This window comes from Triticum dicoccoides, chromosome 1A (assembly GCF_002162155.2).
Source record: "Triticum dicoccoides isolate Atlit2015 ecotype Zavitan chromosome 1A, WEW_v2.0, whole genome shotgun sequence".
Classification (NCBI taxonomy): Eukaryota; Viridiplantae; Streptophyta; class Magnoliopsida; order Poales; family Poaceae; genus Triticum; species Triticum dicoccoides.
The window spans coordinates 322,452,688-322,476,803 of record NC_041380.1 but is presented as its reverse complement, the minus strand read 5'-3'; the positions used below and the strand labels follow the sequence as shown (position 1 = coordinate 322,476,803).

The 24,116-nt window shown below is 48.0% G+C and overlaps 2 protein-coding genes across 3 annotated transcripts; both read left to right on the top strand.

The window, feature by feature from the left end:
• The first annotated feature begins 221 nt into the window (after positions 1 to 221).
• Positions 222 to 15,825, top strand: LOC119270964 (folylpolyglutamate synthase-like). 2 transcript variants are annotated; one of them, XM_037552962.1, is made up of 16 exons: positions 222 to 484; positions 583 to 710; positions 800 to 865; positions 1,901 to 2,010; positions 2,182 to 2,242; positions 2,414 to 2,497; positions 3,006 to 3,062; positions 3,450 to 3,510; positions 3,595 to 3,641; positions 3,791 to 3,868; positions 3,987 to 4,151; positions 4,234 to 4,485; positions 4,588 to 4,666; positions 8,441 to 8,596; positions 8,700 to 8,809; positions 15,386 to 15,825. In XM_037552962.1, the coding sequence occupies exons 1-16, from the start codon at positions 241 to 243 to the stop codon at positions 15,443 to 15,445; spliced, it is 1,758 nt and encodes a 585-aa protein (XP_037408859.1). In that variant the 5' UTR covers positions 222 to 240; the 3' UTR covers positions 15,446 to 15,825. The 2 variants fall into 2 exon arrangements, with proteins under 2 accessions (XP_037408859.1, XP_037408853.1); XM_037552956.1 differs by having other exon boundaries at positions 3,791 to 3,899; positions 4,003 to 4,151.
• Positions 15,826 to 16,691: 866 nt separating this feature from the next.
• LOC119270991 (LIM domain-containing protein PLIM2b-like) lies at positions 16,692 to 18,370 on the top strand. Its single transcript, XM_037552975.1, has 5 exons — positions 16,692 to 17,023; positions 17,142 to 17,241; positions 17,337 to 17,359; positions 17,555 to 17,644; positions 17,907 to 18,370. Exons 1-5 carry the CDS (start codon positions 16,889 to 16,891, stop codon positions 18,159 to 18,161), a joined length of 603 nt encoding a protein of 200 aa, XP_037408872.1. The 5' UTR covers positions 16,692 to 16,888; the 3' UTR covers positions 18,162 to 18,370.
• Positions 18,371 to 24,116: the final 5,746 nt, after the last annotated feature.

The window sequence follows — 24,116 nt, the reverse complement described above, 5'->3', positions numbered from 1 at the left end:
GTGATACTTAGAAATGAGTGGATGACACATGTCATGGGCCAGGATTGCGGGAAAAGGCTCCATAAAATGGGCCACGCTACCTCGTAGTAACCTGTTAAGCCCAAAACAATAAATAAATGAGGCCTGTTGTTTCTTCCGCACAGCGCTAGAGCCCAACACAGCGTTCCCGAGAAAAACCCAAAACCCAACACAACGGCGATAAAGGAAGCTGAGCACTCCACATCACACGATTGGTGAGCGATGCGCGCGAGCGGCGGCGCGAGCCCACGACCCGCACCACCGAAGCGCTCCGCCCCTCCGACCACCACCAAACTACCAGTGCCCGCCTCCTCCTCCCTCGCCATGCCGGCCCCTCGCCTCGCCCACCTCCGCCGCCTACTCTCCCTCCACTCCCCACCTCCCCACCCACTCGCCCCCAGCCCCGCCCGCCCCCTCCGCCCATCCTTCCACCTCCCCCGCGCCATGGCCGGCGCCGCACAGGCAGGTAAGCTCGCGAACCGGACTGAAACAGAAACTTCCTCTCTGCTCCATTTGGGGACAGCGAATGATGCGGCGGTGCGTGTGCGTGGGGGGTGGGCGCAGGTGCGGCGACGGGGTCGGCGGAGTACGAGGAGGTGCTGGGGTGCCTGGCGTCGCTGATCAAGCAGAAGGTGCGCGCGGACACCGGCAACCGCGGCAATCAGTGGGAGCTCATGGCCAAGTACCTGCAGGTGGTGTTGCTGCGACGGCGGTCTATTCGATTCATCTGTGGTTTGTTCTGTTGTTCCTGATTGCTGTTTGGTTTGTTTTGTTTTGCTAGATACTGGAACTGGAGGAGCCCATCACGCGGCTGAAGGTGGTTCACGTCGCCGGGACCAAAGGGAAGGTGAGTGCAGCTGGACGCGGCGTTAGGGATGGCGTTGCTGGGTTAAGATTTGAATTGTTCCGGAATTCTGGATGGGTTTAGGCTTGCGGTTTTAGTTTATTGGTAACCAAGCACAGCAATAGTTGTAACAGTATGAACTAGTGTTATCTACATCGTTTGCATTTCAACTCTGTTTTCTCGTGAAACGTTGGATTGGCAAGATGACCACATTGCCCCTCCGCCTCTGTCTCAATCTTCCCTGGACGCTGGTGGGGGCACATCCTCGAGCCTTCATCCAAGTCTCTACGCAGGTGCCACACTGTTATATGTTTGGTCGAATGTCTGGAAGGAGCAGAGCAGACACATTTTTAGAAAGGGAATGAAATGACTTCTTAGATGCCGAGCGGATTTCTTTCCTCACTCAAGAGGATATCTTACTCCCTCCGTTCCAAATTACTCGTCGCAGAGATGGATGTATCTAGAACTAAAATACATCTAGATACATCCATACCTGCGACAAGTAATTCGGAACGGAGGGAGTACATTATAGTGTGTCTTGCAGTGTTTAAGCCAACAGGTAGACAGCCTGCTTCTTTGTTTTGCCGAGGCGACCGAGCCCCCCTCCCCCCTATACTTTTAGAACTTTGTTCCTCTGAATGAAGGACGACGCTCCTACCGTTTTTCCAAAAAGAGAAGGAAAATAAAACATTGGATTGCCTTGTTTTTTATGTGTGTCTTCATCTGGCGTGAAACACGGAGTAATACAAATTGGCATCAAGCAGTTTACTTTAGAAACTAACATAATTGCTGAAGTAGCCTTTACCTGAGGCCTTGCTTATTTTAATGAAGTGTTTGTAATTTTGTAGTCTGTGTTGTGTTTCTAGTTGTTTGTGATAATGGTTTATGACCCAGCGATATCCAACAATATAAACAGACTATAGCACTTTCTGATTGTTTCCGTGCGCACTTACTGAGTCAATCCTTTGTGATATTCTTGCAAAGAAATTTTTTCTGCAGAGCGGCTGTTAACTTCTCTGGGCTTTTTATATCCGCCAGGGTTCAACATGCACATTTGCTGAGTCAATTCTTCGATCATGTGGTTTCCGCACTGGACTTTTCACCTCTCCACACTTGATTGATGTCCGTGAGCGGTTTCGGCTTGATGGGTACTTTTCTCTTTGCTGTGATGCTACATTTTTTAAAATGAAAGTCTTTAGTTGCTTCTCATTATAATTAGACTTGAGGGAATTACTATTGTTGAGTGACTTATTTAATTCGTCCTATCACTATGCATCATTGTACTTACCTATTACCCTTTTTTTCTGGTGAGGTTACAGGCTGGACATTTCAGAAGAAAAGTTTATTAGGTATTTCTGGTGGTGCTGGAACAAATTGAAGGTACTAGTAAATATCACCTGTTTTATTTCATATGATGCCATTGCGGCTGTATCATGTTGAAGCAGGACTATATGAAATAAATACTAGTGGAATCTGCATCATTTCTTTTCATGAACTTTAATACTTTCCTTAAAACACCCATTAATGTGGTGAATTTGGTTTACGTTTCAGGTCAAAACTGGTGATGATATTCCAATGCCAGCCTACTTTAGGTTCCTTGCGCTGCTAGCATTCAAGATTTTTTCAGATGAGCAGGTTAATACTTTTCGAATACTTATTGTTCGATAAGCTTTCACTCTTGTCATGAATCTGGATAAATACATGTTTGGGCCTTTTCTTATATGTGAATTTTTGAAGACTTTCCCCATCTAAAGGCTAGACATTGTGGACACTTGCTCATTGTGTATCAGATTATTTGTATGTTTATGAAAGAAATGGCTTTATTGTCTGTAAAAGGCTGCCAGTACCCACCTCCATAATAATTTTCATCTTCACTCGAACTGTCTGTAGGGGTGAGTGTATGCGCGTGTATACGAGCGCTTGCATCTGTACTTTGTTAAAAAAAGCCTATATTACTGAGTACTGACAGGTGTCATATGACTGGTAATTTGAACTGTGAAAGGGTCAGTTATCAGGTAGTTTTATTCAAAGGCATCGTGATTTTCTAGGTAGATGAGCCTGTGGTATACTTCTCGATTTTCAGAACTGCATTTATGATGGTTTCCTAGAATGTACTCATTTTGTGTGTTGTGTGTTTAAGCAGGTGGATGTAGCTGTGCTGGAGGTCGGTTTGGGAGGGAAATATGATGCAACAAATGTGGTTTGTGACATTTCTATGATCATTTTGTAGTTAAATAATCCACATTAATATGAAGTGCCTGTATGACATGATCACCAACCAAAAAGAAAGCTCATACACCAGCACATGTGGTCCTTTTGATACTTCACTTTGATTCTGATTTTAATACTAAACTTGCATATGTACTTTAGCTGCCAAAAGGCTGGTCGGAGATCACAGTGCAAACTATAGCAGAATGACAGTCATGTAGTTCATTTAACCTAAGTTCACCTGTAAGATATCTAGAATCTGTCTGGAATGCATACTAAGCTTATCTTTCTTCCTATTTTAGCCCATTGAGATCACCGTCAACATCTTGACTTAAAAGACCGGAGAGCATAACTGCTGTGAAAATTGAAACTTTTGCAGGTAAAAGCACCTGTAGTTTGTGGGATATCTTCCCTCGGATACGATCACATGGAAATTCTTGGTTAGTCATGAAACTGAATGAAAAAATAAAATCCCTTGCATCCGTAGTAAACTGGTTTCATTCATGTTGTCGATGCTTGAGCAGGAAATTCACTTGTAGAAATTGCTGGGGAGAAAGCTGGAATATTGAAGGTTTCTCTCGACCTATTTTTTTCCTTAACATATTTTTTAGGAGAATGTAACATGTTTGCTTTGCTCCTATCTCCTTCAGCTGACAACTTCTGTAATTAAATTTGACTGTTGTTTTGTACCTGCATGACTTTCTTTTTATCAAAACACAGAAGGGAGTTCCAGCCTATACAGTTCCACAACCAGAGGAGGCAATGTCTGTACTGAAGCAGAGAGCTTCTGAATTGGGTGTATGTCATATTCCGTGCTACACATTTTTTGGTCGCCTCTCTGCCTGCCACATTCTGATTGCAATGAGCATGACTATAGTTTGGTCCAGTTAATTTATGAAACTTAAATTCATTAAAGGTTTCTATCCGAATAGTTCCACCTTTGGACCCACGGCAATTAGAAGATCAACCTCTTGGGCTGCATGGTGAACACCAGTACATGAATGCAGGCCTTGCAGTTGCATTGGCTAATACCTGGCTTGAGAGGCAAGGACATTTGGACAGAATACATGTCAAAGATCATGTAAGTATTCCAAACTGGCATTTATTTATTTTCCGCAAAAGGATAATGTTAGGATCAGTTATCATGTTACCATGGAGTGCAGGGCACCTTACCAGATCAGTTCATCAAAGGGCTATCGATTGCTTGTTTGCAAGGCCGAGCACAGATTGTCCCAGATCTACAAGTGAGCTCAGAATGTAAGGATGCCAGTTATCCCTTAGTTTTCTATTTGGATGGGGCACATAGCCCAGAAAGTATGGAAATATGCGCAAAGTGGTTTTCCCATGTTACGAAAAAGGATGCAGCACAACCAGGTCCTTTGGAGCAGCCTCGTAGTGGTATCAATTCTAAGAAGGTATGCTATGCCTTGCAGTGGCAGCCTTTCGGATTAAAGCAATGTTGAAATGGTCTCTCTCTCTCTCTCACACACACACATTCTCTTGTGGGACGCTTTCAGATTCTCCTGTTCAATTGCATGTCAGTAAGAGATCCTCAGATATTGCTTCCACGTCTTCTAGATACATGTGCTCAGAAAGGTACGTCAACATAATTCTTTGCTGATGTATCAATGATGATCTTGAACAATGCAACTATTTCATTTTGTAGTTACTAGCAAACATGCCCGTGCGTTGCAACGGGAGGAAAAATCATAGATCTGTAAACAAATTAGCATTGATGATTCCCCTCCTGACCTTCACATACTCTATTTTAACATGGCACTCATCCTCCATGTCGCCACTCATCTTCCTTTTCTATGGCCGCTTCCTGTGTTGCAAAACTCGATGCTCATGTCTTTGGAGCCCTTTTGCAGCTCGGACACGAGCCGCTCCTTTCAACCTCTCAGGATTTTGTATGTGTTATTATCCATCGTGTCCTTGCTCGGATTACCACCGTAATTCACCTCACTTTTTGTTAACGGTAGCCTGCTCCTTGTTTACTCCGTCATTTTGATCCGCGGCAGAATAAAAAAAATGGAGTAAATTAGCAGCACAGGATGATGTTTAACTAGATATCTTAAATAGCATCATGATTACCTGGGAATTGGTAACACCTTCTTTTGACAACTCACATGACTTGCCTGTTACTCATCACTCCATTGGCTAATACGTCATTGTTGCCCCACTCAAACGGAGACCAGGTTGCGGGTTGATCAAACCAGTCTCAGACTACAGTTGAACTAAATACAAAAAAATGTATCTATCTAAATAGGATCTTAAAATATAATAACATATGCGAAAATCTGCACGCATAGTTAATCTAACAAATATATTTCTCTATATGTACCATATGAGCTCTACTTAAAATATTAAATGTCAGATTCATGAATCTTTCCCCCTTTCCTTCAACTCAAAACCATGAATTAGCGATGATGGCTTTGGACCTGCCCATGAAAACGATTGCAGCAATGAACAAGATTTGTAGAGGATTCCTGTGGTGCAGAAGGAAGGAGGCGAATGGTGGTAACTGTGCAGTTGCTTGGGAGACTGTGTGCACCCCGAAGTGGGCTGGTGGTCTCGATCTGCCTAACCTACGCTGGATGAATGTGGCAATGCAAACTAGATGGCCATGGCTTAAGAGAACGGACAATACCAGACCTTGGAAGGAATTTAACATCAAAGTCCCCAAAGACTCGTTGCTACTCTTCAAAGCAGCCACAAGGAGCACTGCATGGGATGGTCAATCGACCTTGTTCTGGGAGGACCGCTGGTTGAATGGACAAAGGGTTCAGGAGGTCGCTCCCTTGATCTACAACATGATCCCGGCGCGGATTCGCACTAATCGGACAGTCCGGGAGGCCATGGGGGATGGAGCATGGGCACAGGATGTGGGTCCGAACTTAGGATTGGATGCTTTGCATGAGTTTCTTCTACTGTGGCATGAGGTCGTCGCTTGGGAGCCTACGGATGACGTGCAAGACGAATTTTCTTGGTCTTGGGAGGATAATGGGCAGTTCACGGTTCGATCGGCATATGCGGCAAAGTTCTGGCCGAGAGAAGTGGCACCCGCAGCGGATCTCACTTGGAAATCAAGGGCGCCCTCACAATGCAAAATTTTCACATGGTTTGCCCTGCGGGATAGATGCTGGACGTAGGACCGCCTGGCAAGGCGAGGACTACCGCATCAAGATGCATGCCCCTTTTGCGACCAGGAGGAGGAGGAGTCTATCAACCACATCTTGCTTACATGTGTTTTTGCCAGGGTGATCTGGGCGGAGTACTGTCAGGCCTGGGGAAAGCCGGATTGGGTGCCGTCGCAGCATGACGCTCTCACGCCATGGTTGTAAAGATGGGGCCTAACAAAGCCAGTACGAAAGACTTGTGCACCATCCTTGGGCTTACCTTGTGGGAACTGTGGAAGCACAGGAATGCTATTGTCTTTGATGGCGTGCGGCCTTCGTGTGAGACGCTACATGGTAGGATTAGACTAGAGGGTCTAGTTTGGTTGTCGGCCGGCCTGCTAAAAGGAGATGTTGCACCCTGCTTTAGTCGGTTAGCGTGGTGGGATAGGCGTGAGGAGTGAAGTAGTATGTAAACTCTTGTAACTAACGGTGGAGGCATTCTTTTGCCCTTCTTTAATATATGATATGCACACTCGTGCATATTCAAGAAAAAACCCCCATGAATTAGCCTGTATGTGGAATAGATTTAAGAATCATACAATTCTAAGTTCTAATTAACAAATGGATCGCCACCCAGTTCTCAACTCTCCCCTAAAAAAAAGACACTCATGTGAAAAAAGAATAAAGAAGATATGTCTGTTATATTTCCCATGAGCTTTCTTCTTCTTCTTCTATTTTTTTGTTCTATCCCTCTTCTGCATTCTGATTTCTGTTTGGATTTATAAGAGGGACTGCCAAATCAGTTTACCAAACAATCCTTATTATTCACATTCTCTGCTTGCCATGTCCGAGTCTGGCATCTGCCGGGCGTACCGCGGCGGGCTGCACGATTAGCCAAAAAATTAGCCGCATACAGTGATGCCTTTAATCTTCTTATAAAATTTATTTCCTTCTTTTAATCCTCCCTTCCTTTAATTAGCCGCCAGTGATCGCTGGGTCGTTACTTGCCTCGCTGATGGACAGTGGAGATCCCAGTCGCTCAGATGGGCCGCCTAATCGCTGGTCCGTTTCTTGCCTTGCTAGAGGGACAGGACACAAACTTATTGTATGCTGAAATTGGAATCCTGTTCGGGCCAGTTAGTCTGGTTCAAATCCTGGGCACATCACATCCCTGTTCGTGCTCACAATACTGAAATTCATCAGTTCCCGCAAAGCTGGTTTGAGTGTGCACGCACGTCCATCCTATGGAATATATTCCTTGCAGTCCGTCCACATTTCATGACATTAAATCCTTTCCCTTTTTAATAGTCCCAAGACACAGCCGACAAATTCCATTCCATTCCCTTAGTTGCACACCTTTCCTTTTTAATAGCCCCACATGACAGCCCACAATTTCTGTTTAACGATCAGAATCTATGTACCTTCTTTATATATACCCTCGACAGCCCATAATTCATCTCGTCCGTCCTCCCTGTTGTTGTCAAGGCGTCTTGCTGATATGAATTTGCAATTCTATATAAACTGGTCCTTATGTGTCTTCAGGAGCGAGGTGGTATTATTAACACTAAATATGAATGCCCGAGTTGGTTGGTGCAGCTTGCGACTCTTATACTTCCAAGTCACGAGTTCGATCCCCCAGCGCGGCATTTTTTTTTTGCGTGGATGGTCCATACGAAAAGGCCCATCTGTGGCCCAGTAGCGCAGTGAAGACCAGGCTAGGCGCACGATTTTTTGCCGTACTAGCCCCCATCCGTAGCTACTCTTTTCACGAGGCTCACATATTCATGACGGAGTGCGTGTTGGTTAAAAAAATACAATGTCTTTTTTATAAATATTAATGACGGGACGAAACCAAGAATATCACCTTGCTTTATTAGTAGGTATAGACTCAGCATGTTTTGAGGAAACAAATTTCTACTAGAGCAATTGTTGGCTTTTACATTTTGCTTTTTTATTTTAGCTATGGCTTTTGTAAATAAGCTTGTACTCCTTGTTTTTTTCAGTTAATGAAATGGGCAGAGTCCCCGCCTTTAACGTCAAAGAGAAGTTGTTCATTTGCGTGCCATGTAGATAATCTGTCTTGTATTTCCATAATGGCTTGTGTGGTTGAATGAACTACCAGCAAGCGACTGTCTGAAGTCACTGGCATAATTTTCTTTGTGCTTACTTTTCAAAATGAACAATATACTACTACTGTAAGTTGAGTGGATGCTTTCGTTGCTCTTCTATAGTGACAAGTTATTTTGCCCAGGCCTCCGCTTTGATCAGGCCTTATTTGTGCCAAATCAATCGCAATACAACAAGCTTGGTTCACATGCATCACCACCTCCAGGGAGAGAGCAAATTGATTTGTCATGGCAGTTGTCACTCCAAACAGTCTGGGAAGACTTGCTTCGCGGCAAGAAAGGTATTCTAAAAATTCATCGCAGTTAGTTCTCAAACTGGGTTGTACTGTCAACACGACCATTTGAGTTAAAGATGATTGATGAACTTCAATGGGAACAATGCAGGTCTAAATGGCACAAGTTCTAGTGGGGCTAGTTTAGTTTTTGAATCTCTTCCATCAGCAATTAAGTGGCTAAGGGAAACTTCTCAACAAAACCAATCTACTTCATGCCAGGTAATTTTTTGGGCATATTTGATTGCTTTCAGTGATGTTCTCTGAAATGTCTCATAGCAGTACTTTTTTTTTGAAACGGAACACAGATTGCATTCCTCTTTCATATCATTGCTGGACAAGTCCCCAGCTACAAGGTTCTGAACAAACTCTGGGAATTGTCACAGCCAAGTAATACATGCACCAGAGTTCAATTTTGCTCCAAACGCTGCTAGCCTATGCGCCACTCGGTTACATGTTCGTGAACAGTTTACAACACATACATCTGAAAAACCTACATGTAACTGAAATTTAATCTCTCTGAAAATGGCCCCCAGTGCAGACAGGTCATATTCCTCAGTAGACACAGCCCTTCTCAACTGTGTAGAATCTGTTTCAAACATCACTCTATCACAACCCATTTGGCTAGCAATGTTTATTGCATACAACATAGCCACCGCTTCAGATTGGAAGGCATCAGCCATATGTTCCAGTTTGCCAGCACCTGCAGCTATAGCTGTACCTTGATCATTTCTAATAATAAATCCCCAACCTCCATCATTGGAAATCCTGTGAAAGCTGCATCAGTGTTGATCTTCAATATTCCTGAAGCTGGTTGTTATGACCGGTTTGGTCTATACTAGGAAGAGGCCCACCGGGCATTAGTATTAGGGGCTTGGCCCACAAGTTATCTTAGGCAAGTTATCTTAGGCTAAAGTTATAAATACTAGTTGTAAGACACCGTTGAGATCAAGCAATAAAGATATTATAATCTTCTGTTGCCCGGCTCCTTGAGGAGCCGGAACCCTAGCCGCCGCCTCCAACCCTAGCCGCGACGGCGCCTGTCCGCCGGCGCGCCCGCTCTAGCCCTCGTCCCCCTCCTCCTTGCCCATACAATCTGCGCCGGAGGCCTGGTAGGAACCCTAGTCCTACCAATTTGGTATCCAGAGCACCAGGCCGATCATGTCGCTTCCTCCATCACAGCCGCCGCTGCCAAACACCACCGCCTCACCTACGCTGCCGCCAGCCCCGTCCGCGTCCATGCCGGCGCTCATGTCCGGGACGGCCACCCCGACAGCGTCGACCGCCACTGCGGCGGAGCCGCCCCCCATCCTCTCGCCCGAGGAGGTCTCGGGTACCCTTCGGGAGCTCGTCCAGGCGGTCAAGGGCATCAGCCTCTATCTCGCCGGGAACCAGCCCCCGCCGCCGAGCGCCGCCACCACCGCCTACGGGCCGCCGCCGCTCCAGTGGCCCGCCCCGGCCTTCCAGTCGCCCTACGGCGGGCTGCCCCCGCCGCCGCTGCTGCTGCAGCACTACCCGGCCGCGGGGAACCCTTGGCCCGCGTGGCCGGCCGCCATCGCACCGCTGGGGGACCCTTCCCAGCAGCTTCTCCAGGCGCCCCCGCCGGCTACTTCGACGCTGGCTGCGGCGCCGCAGCTCCACCAGGCGCCGCCACCGTCGACAACATCACCACCCGTGCCCCGGCCCACTGGTCGGCCCCTGCACCAGGTGCAGTTTCCGCCATCGCCATCGCCAATACCCGCGTGGGCGGCCGGCTCGTCTTCGGGCCTGGTGTATACCACGGCGCCGGAGCACCCGACGCCTTCCCTCCGGTTTGACCGTCCCTCCGGCTCGGCGACCTACGCCCCGGAGATTCTCGACCCGGCACACTCGCTGCCGCCGACTGCAGCAGCCCCCGGGCACGGCGGTCTGACACCCCCTCGCTTCGCCAAACTGGACTTCGCCACCTACGAGGGCACGGAGGACCCTCTCAACTGGCTCAACCAGTGCGAGCAGTTCTTTCGCAGACAACGGACGCTCGCTTCGGATCGTACCTGGCTCGCGTCCTATCATCTCCGCGGCGCGGCGCAGACCTGGTACTACGCCCTCGAGCAGGACGAGGGCGGCATGCCACCATGGGAGCGCTTCTGGGAGCTCTGTCTTCTCCGGTTCGGGCCTCCTATCCGCGGGAGCCGCCTGGCGGCCCTCGGCCGTTTACAGTTCACATCCACGGTCCAGGACTACGCCGACCGCTTCCAGGCCCTGGCGTGCCACGCGCCGAGCGTCTCCGGGATTCAGCGCGCCGAGTTATTTGTGGGCGCTCTGCCGGACCATATTCGCGTGGACGTCGAGCTCCGGGATCCCCCCGACCTCCAGACGGCCATGTAGTACGCCCGGGCTTTCGAGCAGCGGGCCCAGGCACTGCAGCAACAGCCCGGACGGGGCGGCCGCCAGCCCAGTCGACCAGCGCCGACTCCTCTAGCACCGGGCCGGCCTCCTCCAGCCGCGATGGCCGCGCCCCCGGCCACCACACGGACTTTCCATCGGTTGTCACCGGCTGAGCAGCAGGAGCGTCGCCGTCAAGGACTCTACTTCAACTGCGATGAGCCCTACACACCGACCCATGTTTGCCCCCGCCTATTTTACTTGGAGCTGGTCGACTACACCGAGGTGGACGACTCGACCGACGCGACACCACCACCCGAGGCGGCCGCGGACACGCCCGCGGATCCCACGGCGACGGCGTGTGTTGTCTCCCTCCACGCCCTCGCCGGCATCCGTGGCGAGCGGACCATGCTGCTGCCGGTGATGATCCATGACGAGCGGCTGGTGGCCCTGCTGGATACTGGCTCCACCCATAACTTCTTGCCCGAGGCGACCATGCGTCGGCTAGCCCTTCCGACGACGGGCGGGGAGCGCCTGCGGATCACGGTGGCGAACGGTGATCGCCTCCGGTGTCATGGGCTCGCCCGCGACGTTCCCATCTCCATTGGTGGCGAACACCTCTCCATTACCTGTGCAGGGATCGACCTCGGCTGCTTCGACTTCATCCTCGGGGTAGATTTTCTCCGGACCCTCGGTCCCATCCTATGGGACTTCGACGCGCTCACGATGACGTTCTGGTGGCTGGGCCGCCGCGTCCGGTGGGACGGCCTTGGGGGCGCTGCGCCAGCCGTGCCACATCTCCAGCTGATCGCCGTGTCCTCGGAGGCCGAGCAACCCCTGCTGGATTCCCTTCTGCAGCAGCACAGCGACCTCTTCGACGAGCCACGGGGTCTTCCGCCCACCCGGGTGTACGACCATCATATTCACCTCATGCCGGGTACCCCTCCCGTGGCGGTTCGGCCCTACCGCTACCCTCAGCTGCAGAAGGATGAGTTGGAGCGCCAGTGTGCCCTTATGCTCGCCGCGGGCATCATCCGGATCTCCACGTCACCCTTCACCGTCCCGGTGCTGCTCGTCCGCAAGTCGGACGACACTTGGCGTTTCTGCATCGACTACCGCGCCCTGAACGCGCTCACGCTCAAGGACAAGTTCCCTATACCGGTGGTCGACGAGCTCTTGGATGAGCTCCATGGGGCGCGCTTCTTCACCAAGCTCGATCTCCGGTCGGGCTATCATCAGGTGCGTATGCATCCCGACGACATCGCTAAGACGGCGTTTCTTACCCACCATGGCCACTTTGAGTTCTTGGTGATGCCCTTCGGCCTCGCCAACGCCCCAGCGACTTTCCAGGCCCTGATGAACGACGTCCTCCGGCCCTACTTACGGCGGTTTGTGCTTGTTTTCTTTGATGACATTCTTATCTATAGCGCCACCTGGGCTGAGCACCTCCAGCACGTCACCATCGTCTTCAACGAGCTTCGGGCACACCACCTCCACCTTAAGCGCTCGAAGTGCTCGTTCGGGACACCTACCGTCGCCTACCTCGGCCATGTCATCTCTGCCGACGGGGTGGCTATGGACGCCGACAAGGTGGCGGCCGTCTCCGCATGGCCGACACCTCGCTCGCCGCGGGCTCTCCGCGGGTTCCTCGGCCTCGCCGGCTACTACCGAAAATTTATCCGGGAGTTCGGGCTCATCGCGGCGCCCCTCACGCGGTTGCTTCGCCGCGACGCTTTCGCTTGGGACGACGAGGCGACGACGGCATTCGAGGCCCTCAAGGGGGCCCTCACGACGGGCCCCGTCCTCCAGATGCCCGACTTTGACCGCCCGTTCGTGGTGGACCGTGACGCCTCGGGCGCTGGTTTCGGCGCCGTGCTTCATCAGGGCGATGGACCCCTCGCCTTCTTCAGCCGGCCTTTCGCTCCTCGCCATCTCAAGCTGGCGGCATACGAGCGGGAGCTCATTGGCCTTGTGCAGGCTGTTCGTCATTGGCGGCTGTACTTGTGGGGACGGTCCTTCCACATTCGCACGGACCACTACAGCCTGAAGTTCTTGCTGGACCAACGACTGTCGACCGTGCCACAGCACAAGTGGATCAGCAAGCTCTTCGGCTTCGACTTCTCCGTCGAGTATCGGCCGGGTCGCCTTAACACCGTGGCCGATGCGCTGTCCCGTCGCGACTCCGACATCGCTCCCTTCGTCAACGAGTTTGCCGGGGCGGTCCTGTGCATCCGCTCCGGGCCGACGCTCGGTCTCTTCGCCGACATCCGCCGCGCAACTGCGACGGCTGACGACGCCGTCCTTCTTTGGCAGCAGCTCACGTCCGGTGACCTGGAGGAGCCTTGGCGCTTCTCTGACGGACTGCTTCTCCATGGGCGCCGGATCTTTGTTCCGGCGCATGATGATCTCCGTCACTAGGTGTTACAGCTCGCCCACTCGGCAGGCCATGAGGGTGTGCAGAAAACCCTCCATCGTCTTCGCGCCGACTTCTACATCCCTGGCGATCGCGCCCTGGTCCGTGACTGGGTTCGGTCTTGTCAGACATGCCAGCGCAACAAGACAGAGACCCTGCGGCCGTCTGGGTTACTTCAGCCCTTGGAGGTGCCGTCTCAGGTCTGGGCGGATATCTCCATGGACTTCATCGAGGGCCTCCCCAAGGTGGGCGGCAAGTCGGCATCCTCACGGTGGTCGACCGCTTCTCCAAGTACGCCCACTTCATCGCGCTCGGCCATCCGTACACGGCGGCGTCCGTGGCCCGGGCCCTGCTTCGATCGTCAGTGATAGGGACCCAGTATTCACGGGCCATGTCTGGCGCAACCTCTTCAGGATGGCGGGTGTCCAGCTCCGCCTGAGTACGGCGTTCCATCCCTAGACAGACGGTCAGTCCGAGGTGGTTAACAAGGTCATTGCCATGTATTTGCGTTGTGTGACAGGTGATCGGCCTCGCGCTTGGGTGGACTGGCTCTCTTGGGCGGAGTACTGCTACAACACCTCCTATCACTCCGCCCTGCGCGCTACGCCGTTTGAGGTGGTCTATGGTCGACCACCCCCGCCTATACTACCGGTGGACCCGGAGACGGCTCGGACAGCGGTTGCGGGTGACCTTATCCGCACCCGTGACGAGATGCTTGCTGAGGTCCGTCAGCGTCTCTTTCAGGCCCAGCAGCTGGCCAAGCATTACTACGACGATCATCATCGCGAGGCGGAGTTCGCGGTCGGTGATTGGGTGTGGCTGCGTCTTCTCCACCGCTCTACGCAGTCACTTGACCCGCGCGCCAAGCGCAAGCTCGGGCCTCGCTACGCCGGGCCCTTCCCTATCTTGGAGCGCATTGGGAAGGTGGCCTATCGTCTTCAGCTTCCAGCCTGCGCTCGCATCCATGACGTCTTCCATGTGGGGCTGCTCAAGCCTTTCCGTGGCGAGCCACCGGCGGCTCCTCCGGCGCTTCCGCCAACCGCCGATGGTCGCATTCTTCCAGAGCCGGCAAAGGTGTTGCAGGCACAGCTCCGTCGTGGTGTCTGGTTTGTCCTCGTCCAGTGGGCGGGCCTTCCGGAGGAGGAGGCTACTTGGGAGCAGCGTGAGGATTTTCGCCAACACTATCCAGACTTTCAGCTCGAGGACGAGCTGTTTGCGCAGGCGGGGAGAGATGTTATGACCGGTTTGGTCTATACTAGGAAGAGGGCCACCGGGCATTAGTATTAGGGGCTTGCCCCACAAGTTATCTTAGGCAAGTTATCTTAGGCTAAAGTTATAAATACTAGTTGTAAGACACTGTTGAGATCAAGCAATAAAGATATTATAATCTTCTGTTGCCCGGCTCCTTGAGGAGCCGGAACCCTAGCCGCCGCCGCCTCCAACCCTAGCCGCGCCGGCGCCTGTCCGCCGGCGCGCCCGCTCCAGCCCTCGTCCCCCTCCTCCTTGCCCATACAATCTGCGCCGGAGGCCTGGTAGGAACCCTAGTCCTACCACTGGTCTTGTCCACTTTTGCTTTGGCTGTTGGGCTATCCCCTTCCCTTTCTCCTGTACCTTCATGACATAGCAGTACTACATTATGTCATGCGATGACTGGAGTATTTCACCCAGCCCTCCATAACTAGCTACCCCCTTCTAGGCATTTTAGGATTCGCTATCACTTATCCTTTACTGACCCTCATTCACACATGTATGTAATTGTCTGTCCTTTTGGCATATATTATTCTTCTACTTGTTCAATTCACGTTCATTTGCTTGTTTGTTTGTTTACTTCTTCTGGTTCTGCTATTCCATGATTTATACCTGCCATTTTATTACACTGGTGTTTTGGTTTGCTTTATGTTTATTCAGTTCTGCTAATCCATGACTAAGAACATGTGTTATGTATCTGTATTTATTCTCTTGCAAGTTGCAACTACTTTCCTACTCAATTCTTATAGGTTTGTTTTTGTGTACTGAATCAGGTCTTGGTTACTGGCTCCCTGCATCTCATTGGCGATGTCTTAAGATTGATTAAGACCTGATTCTCCTTGTGTCTTCTTGGTGATGTCTCGAGATTTCTCAAGTAAATTTGGTTGGAATACAAGGTTCAGATTGAAGTGTCTGTTTACTAGACCACCATACACCGGAGCCTATTGTTATTTATGATTGGCATCCACAATACAACTACCTGGCTGAAGAATGGGAGACTTGAAGGCCTTTTTATTCTGACGTTGACTAGGCGCAAACATGTTGTACTACCTCATTTTTTGTTTCTGCCTATGTGGGCGCTTGTACAACACTGTAGCCCATTTTTGTTTAAATATATTCGCTCTGCTTTGGAGTGTACAAACAGCGAACTATATTATGATACGAATAACCATGCAAATTTTCAAACTTGGAATAACAATGTTTTCCAAGCTTCGATTCTTCAAAAATTATTGTGTCAAATCCGGATACTCTTCATACCGGCATTCCTTGTTGGAAGATAGAGAATAGACTGACTAATTGTCAGGTACTTTTCCTGCACATCCATCGTAACTTTACTTTGCATTGAAGCAGACAGGACTGACAGGTCACTCTTTTGCAGAGCAAATTCTTGGGACTGAAGCTAGATCAGAGGTATCCTGTTGTTGGTTTGTGGCCCTGAGAAAATAGAGTATGTACATAATGTGAATCCAAATTGGTAATGTTTCACCTTCATTTCTCTTGTTTCTCCATTTCATAGACTAAAGCTACTAGCAACTGAATTGCTCATTTAGATAATTCTAGGAGTTATCTTTTTGTGCCTTGAATTTTTATATAAGCTTTTGCTGCATCGTTTCTTTGTCTCTGAAAAGCTGTTTGGGTTCAAGGCCAAACAAGGTCTTGGTGTTTATTCATTGTATATTCAAGTGCATGTTATTTGATATATTTATCATATGTGCTGTAAACGAGCATGTTTTTTCTGGTTATATTGAGAATGCATGTGTGTCTTTCTGGGTGCACTAAGAATAGATTTAACATCGATCACCTTCGTGCAAGAAAAACTTGACCGACAGATAACAACGCCTTCTAATTTCGCAATACTTCTCCCTATGTCCTGGACTATTGTTAGTATTTAGTTATCTTTGGACACTAAATATAGTTGAACACTTTGTATAGGAGAATAACCACAAATTAGAACCGTGCAAGGAGTAATCTCCAAAGTTAGCATTATGACGTGGCACATCTATTCCCATCTCTGACCTTTTCCTGTGGCTTGGTGTTAGAGCCTAGCCTCTTCTATTTTAACTTCTACCTCTCCCAAATCCGGTTTCAGGCATTCATTTAAAGCCTTCCACTGCTTCTGGGTCCAACCTCTCTTTGGCTTTCATCTGCTTCTATTAGGTCGCAGATCGAGAGCCGAAGACAGGTTATCTTGATAGCATTAGAAGGCTTGAGCCAGACAACTCTTGTTAGCAACTGAGTGGCATATTTCGCTAGGTTTCACCACCAAGAATATCAAGATGACATTCTATGGTACACAGGACAAGTGCAAGGCTTGTGACAAGACCGTTCATTTCATTGACCTCCTTACTGCGGATGGCATTCCCTACCACAAGTATTGCTTCAAATGCAGCCATTGCAAAGGCACTCTTTCGGTAATGCCCCCTTCTTGACATTTGCTGTCGGATGCATCAGTTTCTCACATCCCTTTGCTCTGTGATCTTCTGAATTATGTCTTGTGCATGAGCTCACGTTGAACTGCACTATTTCTAGATGTGCAGCTACTCCTCCATGGATGGAGTTCTTTTCTGCAAGACTCATTTTGAGCAGCTTTTCAAGGAAACAGGCAGCTTCAAGAAAAACTTCCCCACATGTAAGTTTGTCCTGCATTGCTCTTCCCGCTGTTGTTTTGTTTGCAATTACAACAGAAATCTCATCACATTGTACTTGTTCTTTTTTTTTGTTCAGGCGCAAAGGCAAATAATGAGCAGGTATTGCTTTCTCGCCATTCTGTGGGCCACACTTATATTTGTTGTGAAATGATTATGAAAAAATATGTATTGCAGCCCAATAGGTTATCCTTTGCTGCTGATTTAATGCGAGTATTTCGTAGAGTACAATCAGCAATATCATTATTTCCCAATTTGTCACAGATTGCAGCTCATAAGTCGTTTTTTCCCTTACAGTCTAAGGTCCCAAACAAGTATGGCTCTGTGTTCTGTGGAACTCAGGACAAGTGTGCTGCCTGCAAGAAGACTGTGTACCCATTGGAGAAGGTAAGAAATTTCCATTCTTGAACGATTAAGCCGGTCACGATTAAGCAGTGGAAACTTCGGTAACTGGGAAATCTCAACTTTTGACTAACAAAATTCAAGAGCAATAAAATGAACATGCATATATCTGTTTGCATCATTTCAGTCCTTGATCAACCTACCCAAATTTCATGAGTAATCTTTTGGACACGACAGACTACGCATACGCCTGTTGCCTCGTTTTCCATATGCAAAAGTCTGTCTGATAATTTCAATTCCTTGGCAGATGACCTTGGAGGGCGAGCCCTACCACAAGACCTGCTTCAAGTGCGCTCACGGCGGCTGCATCCTGACGACCGCATCCTGCGCCTCCCTTAACGGGATCCTATACTGCCAGAACCACTTCTGGCAGCTGTTCAAGGAGACGGGCAGCTACAGCAACCTGCTCAAGCCCGCCTCGGCCAAGAACGCCGACGAGCCAGAGGCAGCCAAGGAAGAGGAGCAGGCGCCGGAAGCTGCCGAGGACCAGGAGAGCTCATAAGAACTTAAACGTGTACAAGAACCTACATACATGTTCGTTCCCCACGCTGATGTTGCTCTTGTGTATTGCTGCTGCTGCCCATCTTTTCTCTTATCTCAGAGGCACGCAGCGGCTGTTATGCATCTTACTGCCTTGGCTATCGCAATCCTGAATTCTGTACCTCATTGCCCGTGCCATCGGTCCCGTGAATGGTAGCAGAATTTGCACGAGTTTGTTCTATCTTGGTCTTGCAATTCCAAGGATATTCGCTAGCCTTTGACGGGTCCAGGTCGAAAGAAGGGGAAAAGGGACGCATTCATCGGACACTATTCTTCTTGCTCTTTTTTCTCTCCTCTAAAAATGGTATTAGAAGACAATTCAAACTCTAGACATTCGCCCGGTTGCCCCACGCCCCTGTTCTTCTGCAGTATCGTAACGTGCCTGTGTTATATTCCTTTATCGTACATAAACCAGGAGACAGGTGATTGACAACGAAACAACCTCCAAGGTCATAAAAGGAAGAGAGCTGCACGCACCGGCAAATCCAATCTACCAGACAGGTTGTGTGTGGATGCTATTGCTGGGCAAATTGTCCAAGATTAGCCTCATCAGAATGTTGGTTGATAGACACGTTTTTTCTGTAGAGAAAACAGACTCAGATTCATTTCCTGAGAAGCTAAAACAGCGCTGTCTCTTTCCTCAAAAAAGCAAAAGCGCGCTCTTTCAACCAGTGATCGTCTACGTGCAGAGCACATTTCGACTTACATTATTTTTTCGATAAAAGGGTGTTTTATTACTCAAAAGGTTTAAACATTAATCCCGCCTCGGTATAAATGAGATGCACACAAGCATAACCAAGTACGCCTAAGACGTAGGAGGGCCAATCCAAAAATCATGTTGTCATCCATGTTAGGTAAAAATGTCTCTTGCCGTGGCCTCCAATCATGTAAGCACCTCCGTAAACAGATATCAATTCTCCACACATTGTAAAGACGATCATAAACGAAGCGTACTAGTGCATCTATAGATAACCTGCATAAAAAAAGTACTTTTATCATTAAAAACCTTATCATTTCAACATAGCTGAAGCGACCAAATAACGGCAAGCGCTCCCGCCTTGAAAATAATTCTAAACCTGTATTCAATCCCATATAACCAGTTGTCGTATATATTTGCAACATTAGGTGGAGGATACAAGCTAGAAGCTACTTGAATGATTGATCATATAGAACGAGCCATTTTGCAATGGAAAACAAGTGTTTTATTGTCTCATTGATGACAAAACACACAATGTGTACTTCCATATCACTTCCTCTTAATGAAGATAATCTTTGCTAAGAATGACTCCTCGACGAAGATACCATGCAAAGATTTTAATAAAACACTGCTTCGAGGTAAAGGCATAGTAAAGCATGTTCATTACATTTCACTCTCTCCCAGTTGTTTAAAATTGTGGTACATCTTGGCCACATTTCCTAGAAATCCAAAGCGTATGTGGGCATACGAGGTACCCGATTACACGACGAAACCTAACAAGGTTCAAAGTAAACGCCTACAATTTTTAAGACATGACTATGGACACTTCTCCACGTGAACTAAATTAACATAATATATTTAGCATCATCTCTCTATCATCACGCCATAGATGATCTGCCGCCCGGTCCATCCCTCTCACGACCTTTCTATCTAGCCTTTTAGTTCGGTGCAGTGTGTTTTGGCTACACCGTGCTTTTAGATATTAGGTTTGGCTACACATGTTTGATTCAAACACGTAGCACTTCACTAATTATAGCCTAACACATAAACATATTCGTCAAGGTTTCAACAACCTCAAGTGATATGAATTTCAACAAAATGTTACCTATGCTAGCAACCATATATGGCTAGAAATATCTGAAGACATATGCGACCAAGCTAAGGGGACAGGGATCAATGTACGAGGATTGCTAATTTAAAGGAAGAAGATGCGAACACGAATTTTGTAGTGTGCGAGGATTACCAATTTAAAGGAAGGAGACGCGAACACACACAAAAATTCATCGCCACCAATGCAAGGAGGAAGAATTACATCCATAGGCTCATGCATCGGCAAGGTTGGGTCACCGACCACAAAACCAAGGAGAAGATCATACATGAGCACCTCTCCGACATCATGGGACGGGAGACTAGAGTGCCAAAGATTTTAATTGGAATGAACTCAACTTGGAGGTTCACGACTTGTATGAACTTGACAACCCCATCTCGGAAGAAGAGGTCAAGGAGGCCATCAATGACATGCCAAGTGACAAGGCACCCGGGTTGGATGGCTTCACCAGTGCATTCTTTAAGAAATGTTGGGGGTATCATAAAGGGTTATATCTGAAGGAAATATGCCCTAGAGGCAATAATAAAGTTGTTATTTTATATTTTCTTATTCATGATAAATGTTTATTATTCATGCTAGAATTATATTGATCGGAAACTTAAATACATGTGTGAATACATAAACAAATACCATGTCCTTAGTAAGCCTTTACTAGACTAGCTCATTGATCAAAGATGGTTAAGGTTTCCTAACCATGGACATGTGTTGTCATTTGATAATGGGATCACATCACTAGGAGAATGATGTGATGGACAAGACCCATCTGTTAGCTTAGCATAATGATCGTTCAGTTTATTGCTATTGCTTTCTTCATGTCAAATACATATTCCTCCAATTATGAGATTATGCAACTCCCGGATACCGGAGGAATACCTTGTGTGCGATCAAACGTCACAAGTAACTGGGTGATCATAAAGATGCTCTACATGTATCTCGGAAGGTGTTTTTTGAGTTGGCATAGATCGAGATTAGGATTTGTCACTCTGAGTATTAGAGAGGTATCTCTGGGCCCTCTCGGTAATACACATCGCAAGCTTGCAAGCAAATGACTAAGGAGTTAGTTATGAGATGATGTATTATGAAACGAGTAAAAAGACTTGCCGGTAATGAGATTGAACTAGGCATGAAGATACCGATGATCGACTCTCGGGCAACTAACATACCGATGGACAAAGGGAATTACGTATGTTGTCATAACGGTTCAACCGATAAAGATCTTCGTAGAATATGTAGGAGCCAATCTGGGCATCCAGGTTACACTATTGGTTATTGACCGGAGAGGTGTCTCGGTCATGTCTACATAGTTCTCGAACCCGTAGGGTCCGCACGCTTAACGATCGTTGACGATATAGTGTTATATGAGTTATATGATTTGGTGACCGAATGTTGTTCGGAGTTCCGGGTGAGATCACGGACATGACGAGGAGTCTCGAAATGGTCGAGAGGTAAAGATTGATATATAAGACGATGGTATTTGTGAAGGAAATATGCCCTAGAGTCAATAATAAAGTTGTTATTTATATTTCCTTATATCATGATAAATGTTTATTATTTATGCTAGAATTGTATTAACCGGAAACTTAGTACATGTGTGAATACATAGACAAAATAGAGTGTCCCAAGTATGCCTCTACTTGACTAGCTTGTAATCAAAGATGGTTAAGTTTCCCGGCCATATACATGTGTTGTCATTTGATGAACGGGATCACATCATTAGAGAATGATGTGATAGACAAGACCCATCTGTTACCTTAGCATAATGATCATTTAGTTTTATTGCTATTGCTTTCTTCATGACTTATACATATTCCTCTGACTATGAGATTATGCAACTCCCGAATACCGGAGGAACACCTTGTGTGCTATCAAATGTCACAACATAACTAGGTGATTATAAAGATGCTCTACAGGTGTCTCCGAAGGTGTTTGTTGGGTTGGCATGGATCAAGATTAGGATTTGTCACTCCGTGTATCGGAGAGGTATCTCTGGGTCCTCTCAATAATGCACATCACTATAAGCCTTGAAAGTAATGTGACTAATGAGTTAGTTGCGGGATGATGCATTAAGAAACGAGTAAAGAGACTTGCCGGTAACGAGACTGAACTAGGTATGATGATACCGACGATCGAATCTTGGGCAAGTAACATACCGATGACAAAGGGAATGACGTATGTTGTTATGCGGTTTGACCGATAAAGATCTTTGTAGAATATGTAGGAACCAATATGAGCATCCAGGTTCCGCTATTGGTTATTAACCGGAGATGTGTCTCGGTCATGTCTACATAGTTCTCGAACCCGTAGGGTCCACACACTTAACGTTCGATGACGATTTGCATTATGAATTATGTGTTTTGGTGACCGAAGTTTGTTTGGAGTCCCGGATGAGATCACGGACATGACGAGGGGTCTCGAAATAGTCGAGAGGTAAAGATTCATATATTGGAAGGTTATATACGGACACCGGAATGATTCCGAAGAGGTCCAGGGATTTTTCGGAGTACTGGGAGGTTACCGGACCCCCCCCCCCCACAGGAAAGTTAATGGGCCTCATGGGCCATAGTGGAGAGAGGGAGTAAGGCCAGAAGAGGAGGCGCATGCCTCCCCCCTGCCCAATCTGAATTGGACAAGGGGTGGGGGTGCGACCCCCTTTCCTTCTCCCTCTCCCCTCTTTCCCCTTTCCCCTCTCCGTTGGAAGGAAGGGGGGCGAATCCTACTAGGAGTGGAGTCCTAGTAGGACTTCCCCCCATGGCGCGCCACCCCTAGGGCCAGCCACCTCCTCCTCCCCTCCTTTACATACGGGGGCGGGGGGGGGGGCACCCCAAAGGCACATCAATAGTTCTCTTAGCCGTGTGTAGTGCCCCCCTCCATAGTTTACTCCTTCGGTCATAGTGTCGTAGTTCTTAGGCAAAGCCCTGCGCGCATCACATCACCATCATTGTCACCACGCCGTCGTGCTGATGGAACTCTCCCTCGACCCTCTACTGGATCAGGAGTTCGAGGGACATCATCGAGCTGAACGTGTGCTGAACACGGAGGTGCCGTATGTTCGACACTTGGATCGGTTGGATCGTGAAGACCTTCGACTACATCAACCGCATTAACCTAACGCTTCCGCTTTCGGTCTACGAGGGTACGTGGACACACTCTATCCCCTTCTCATTGCTATGCATCTCCTAGATAGATCTTGCATGATCGTAGGATTTTTTTTGAAATTGCATGCTACGTTCCCCTTCAGTGGCATCCGAGCTAGGTCTATGCGTAGATGATATGCACGAGTAGAACACAAAGAGTTGTGGGCGATAATAGTCATACTGCTTACCACCAACATCTTACTTTGATTCGGCGGTATTGTTGGATGAAGCGGCTCGGACCAACATTACATGAACATGTTCATGAGACCGGTTCTACCGATGTGCTTTGCACACAGGTGGCTAGCGGGTGTCTGTTTCTCCAACTTTAGTTGAATTGAGTTTGACTACGGCCGGTCCTTGTTGAAGGTTAAAACATCACACTTGGCGAAAAATCGTTGTGGTTCTGATGCGTAGGTAAGAACGGATCTTGCTAGATGCCTGTAGCAGCCTGATGTCTACTATGAAACTTTATTCTTGTAGACACGTGTTGGGCCTCCAAGCGCAGAGCTTTGTAGGACAGTAGCAATTTACCCTCAAGTGGATGACCTAAGGTTTATCAATCCGTGGGAGGCGTAGGATGAAGATGGTCTCTCTCAAACAACCCTGCAACCAAATAATAAAAAGTCTCTTGTGTCCCCAACACACCAAATACAATGGTAATTTGTATAGGTGCACTAGTTCGGCAAAGAGATGGTGATACAAGTGTAATATGGATAGTAGATATTGATTTGTAATAAGAACAATAAAAAACAGCAAGGTAGCAATTGATAAAACGGATCACAAACGATATTGCAATGCTTAAAAATGAGGCCTAGGGTCCGTACTTTCGCTAGTGCAATCTCTCAACAATGCTAATATAATTGGATCATATAACCTTCTCTCAACGTGCGATGAAGAATCACTCCAAAGTTCCTATCTAGCGGAGAACATACGAAGAAATCATTTATAGGGTACGAAACCACCTCGATACTATTCTTT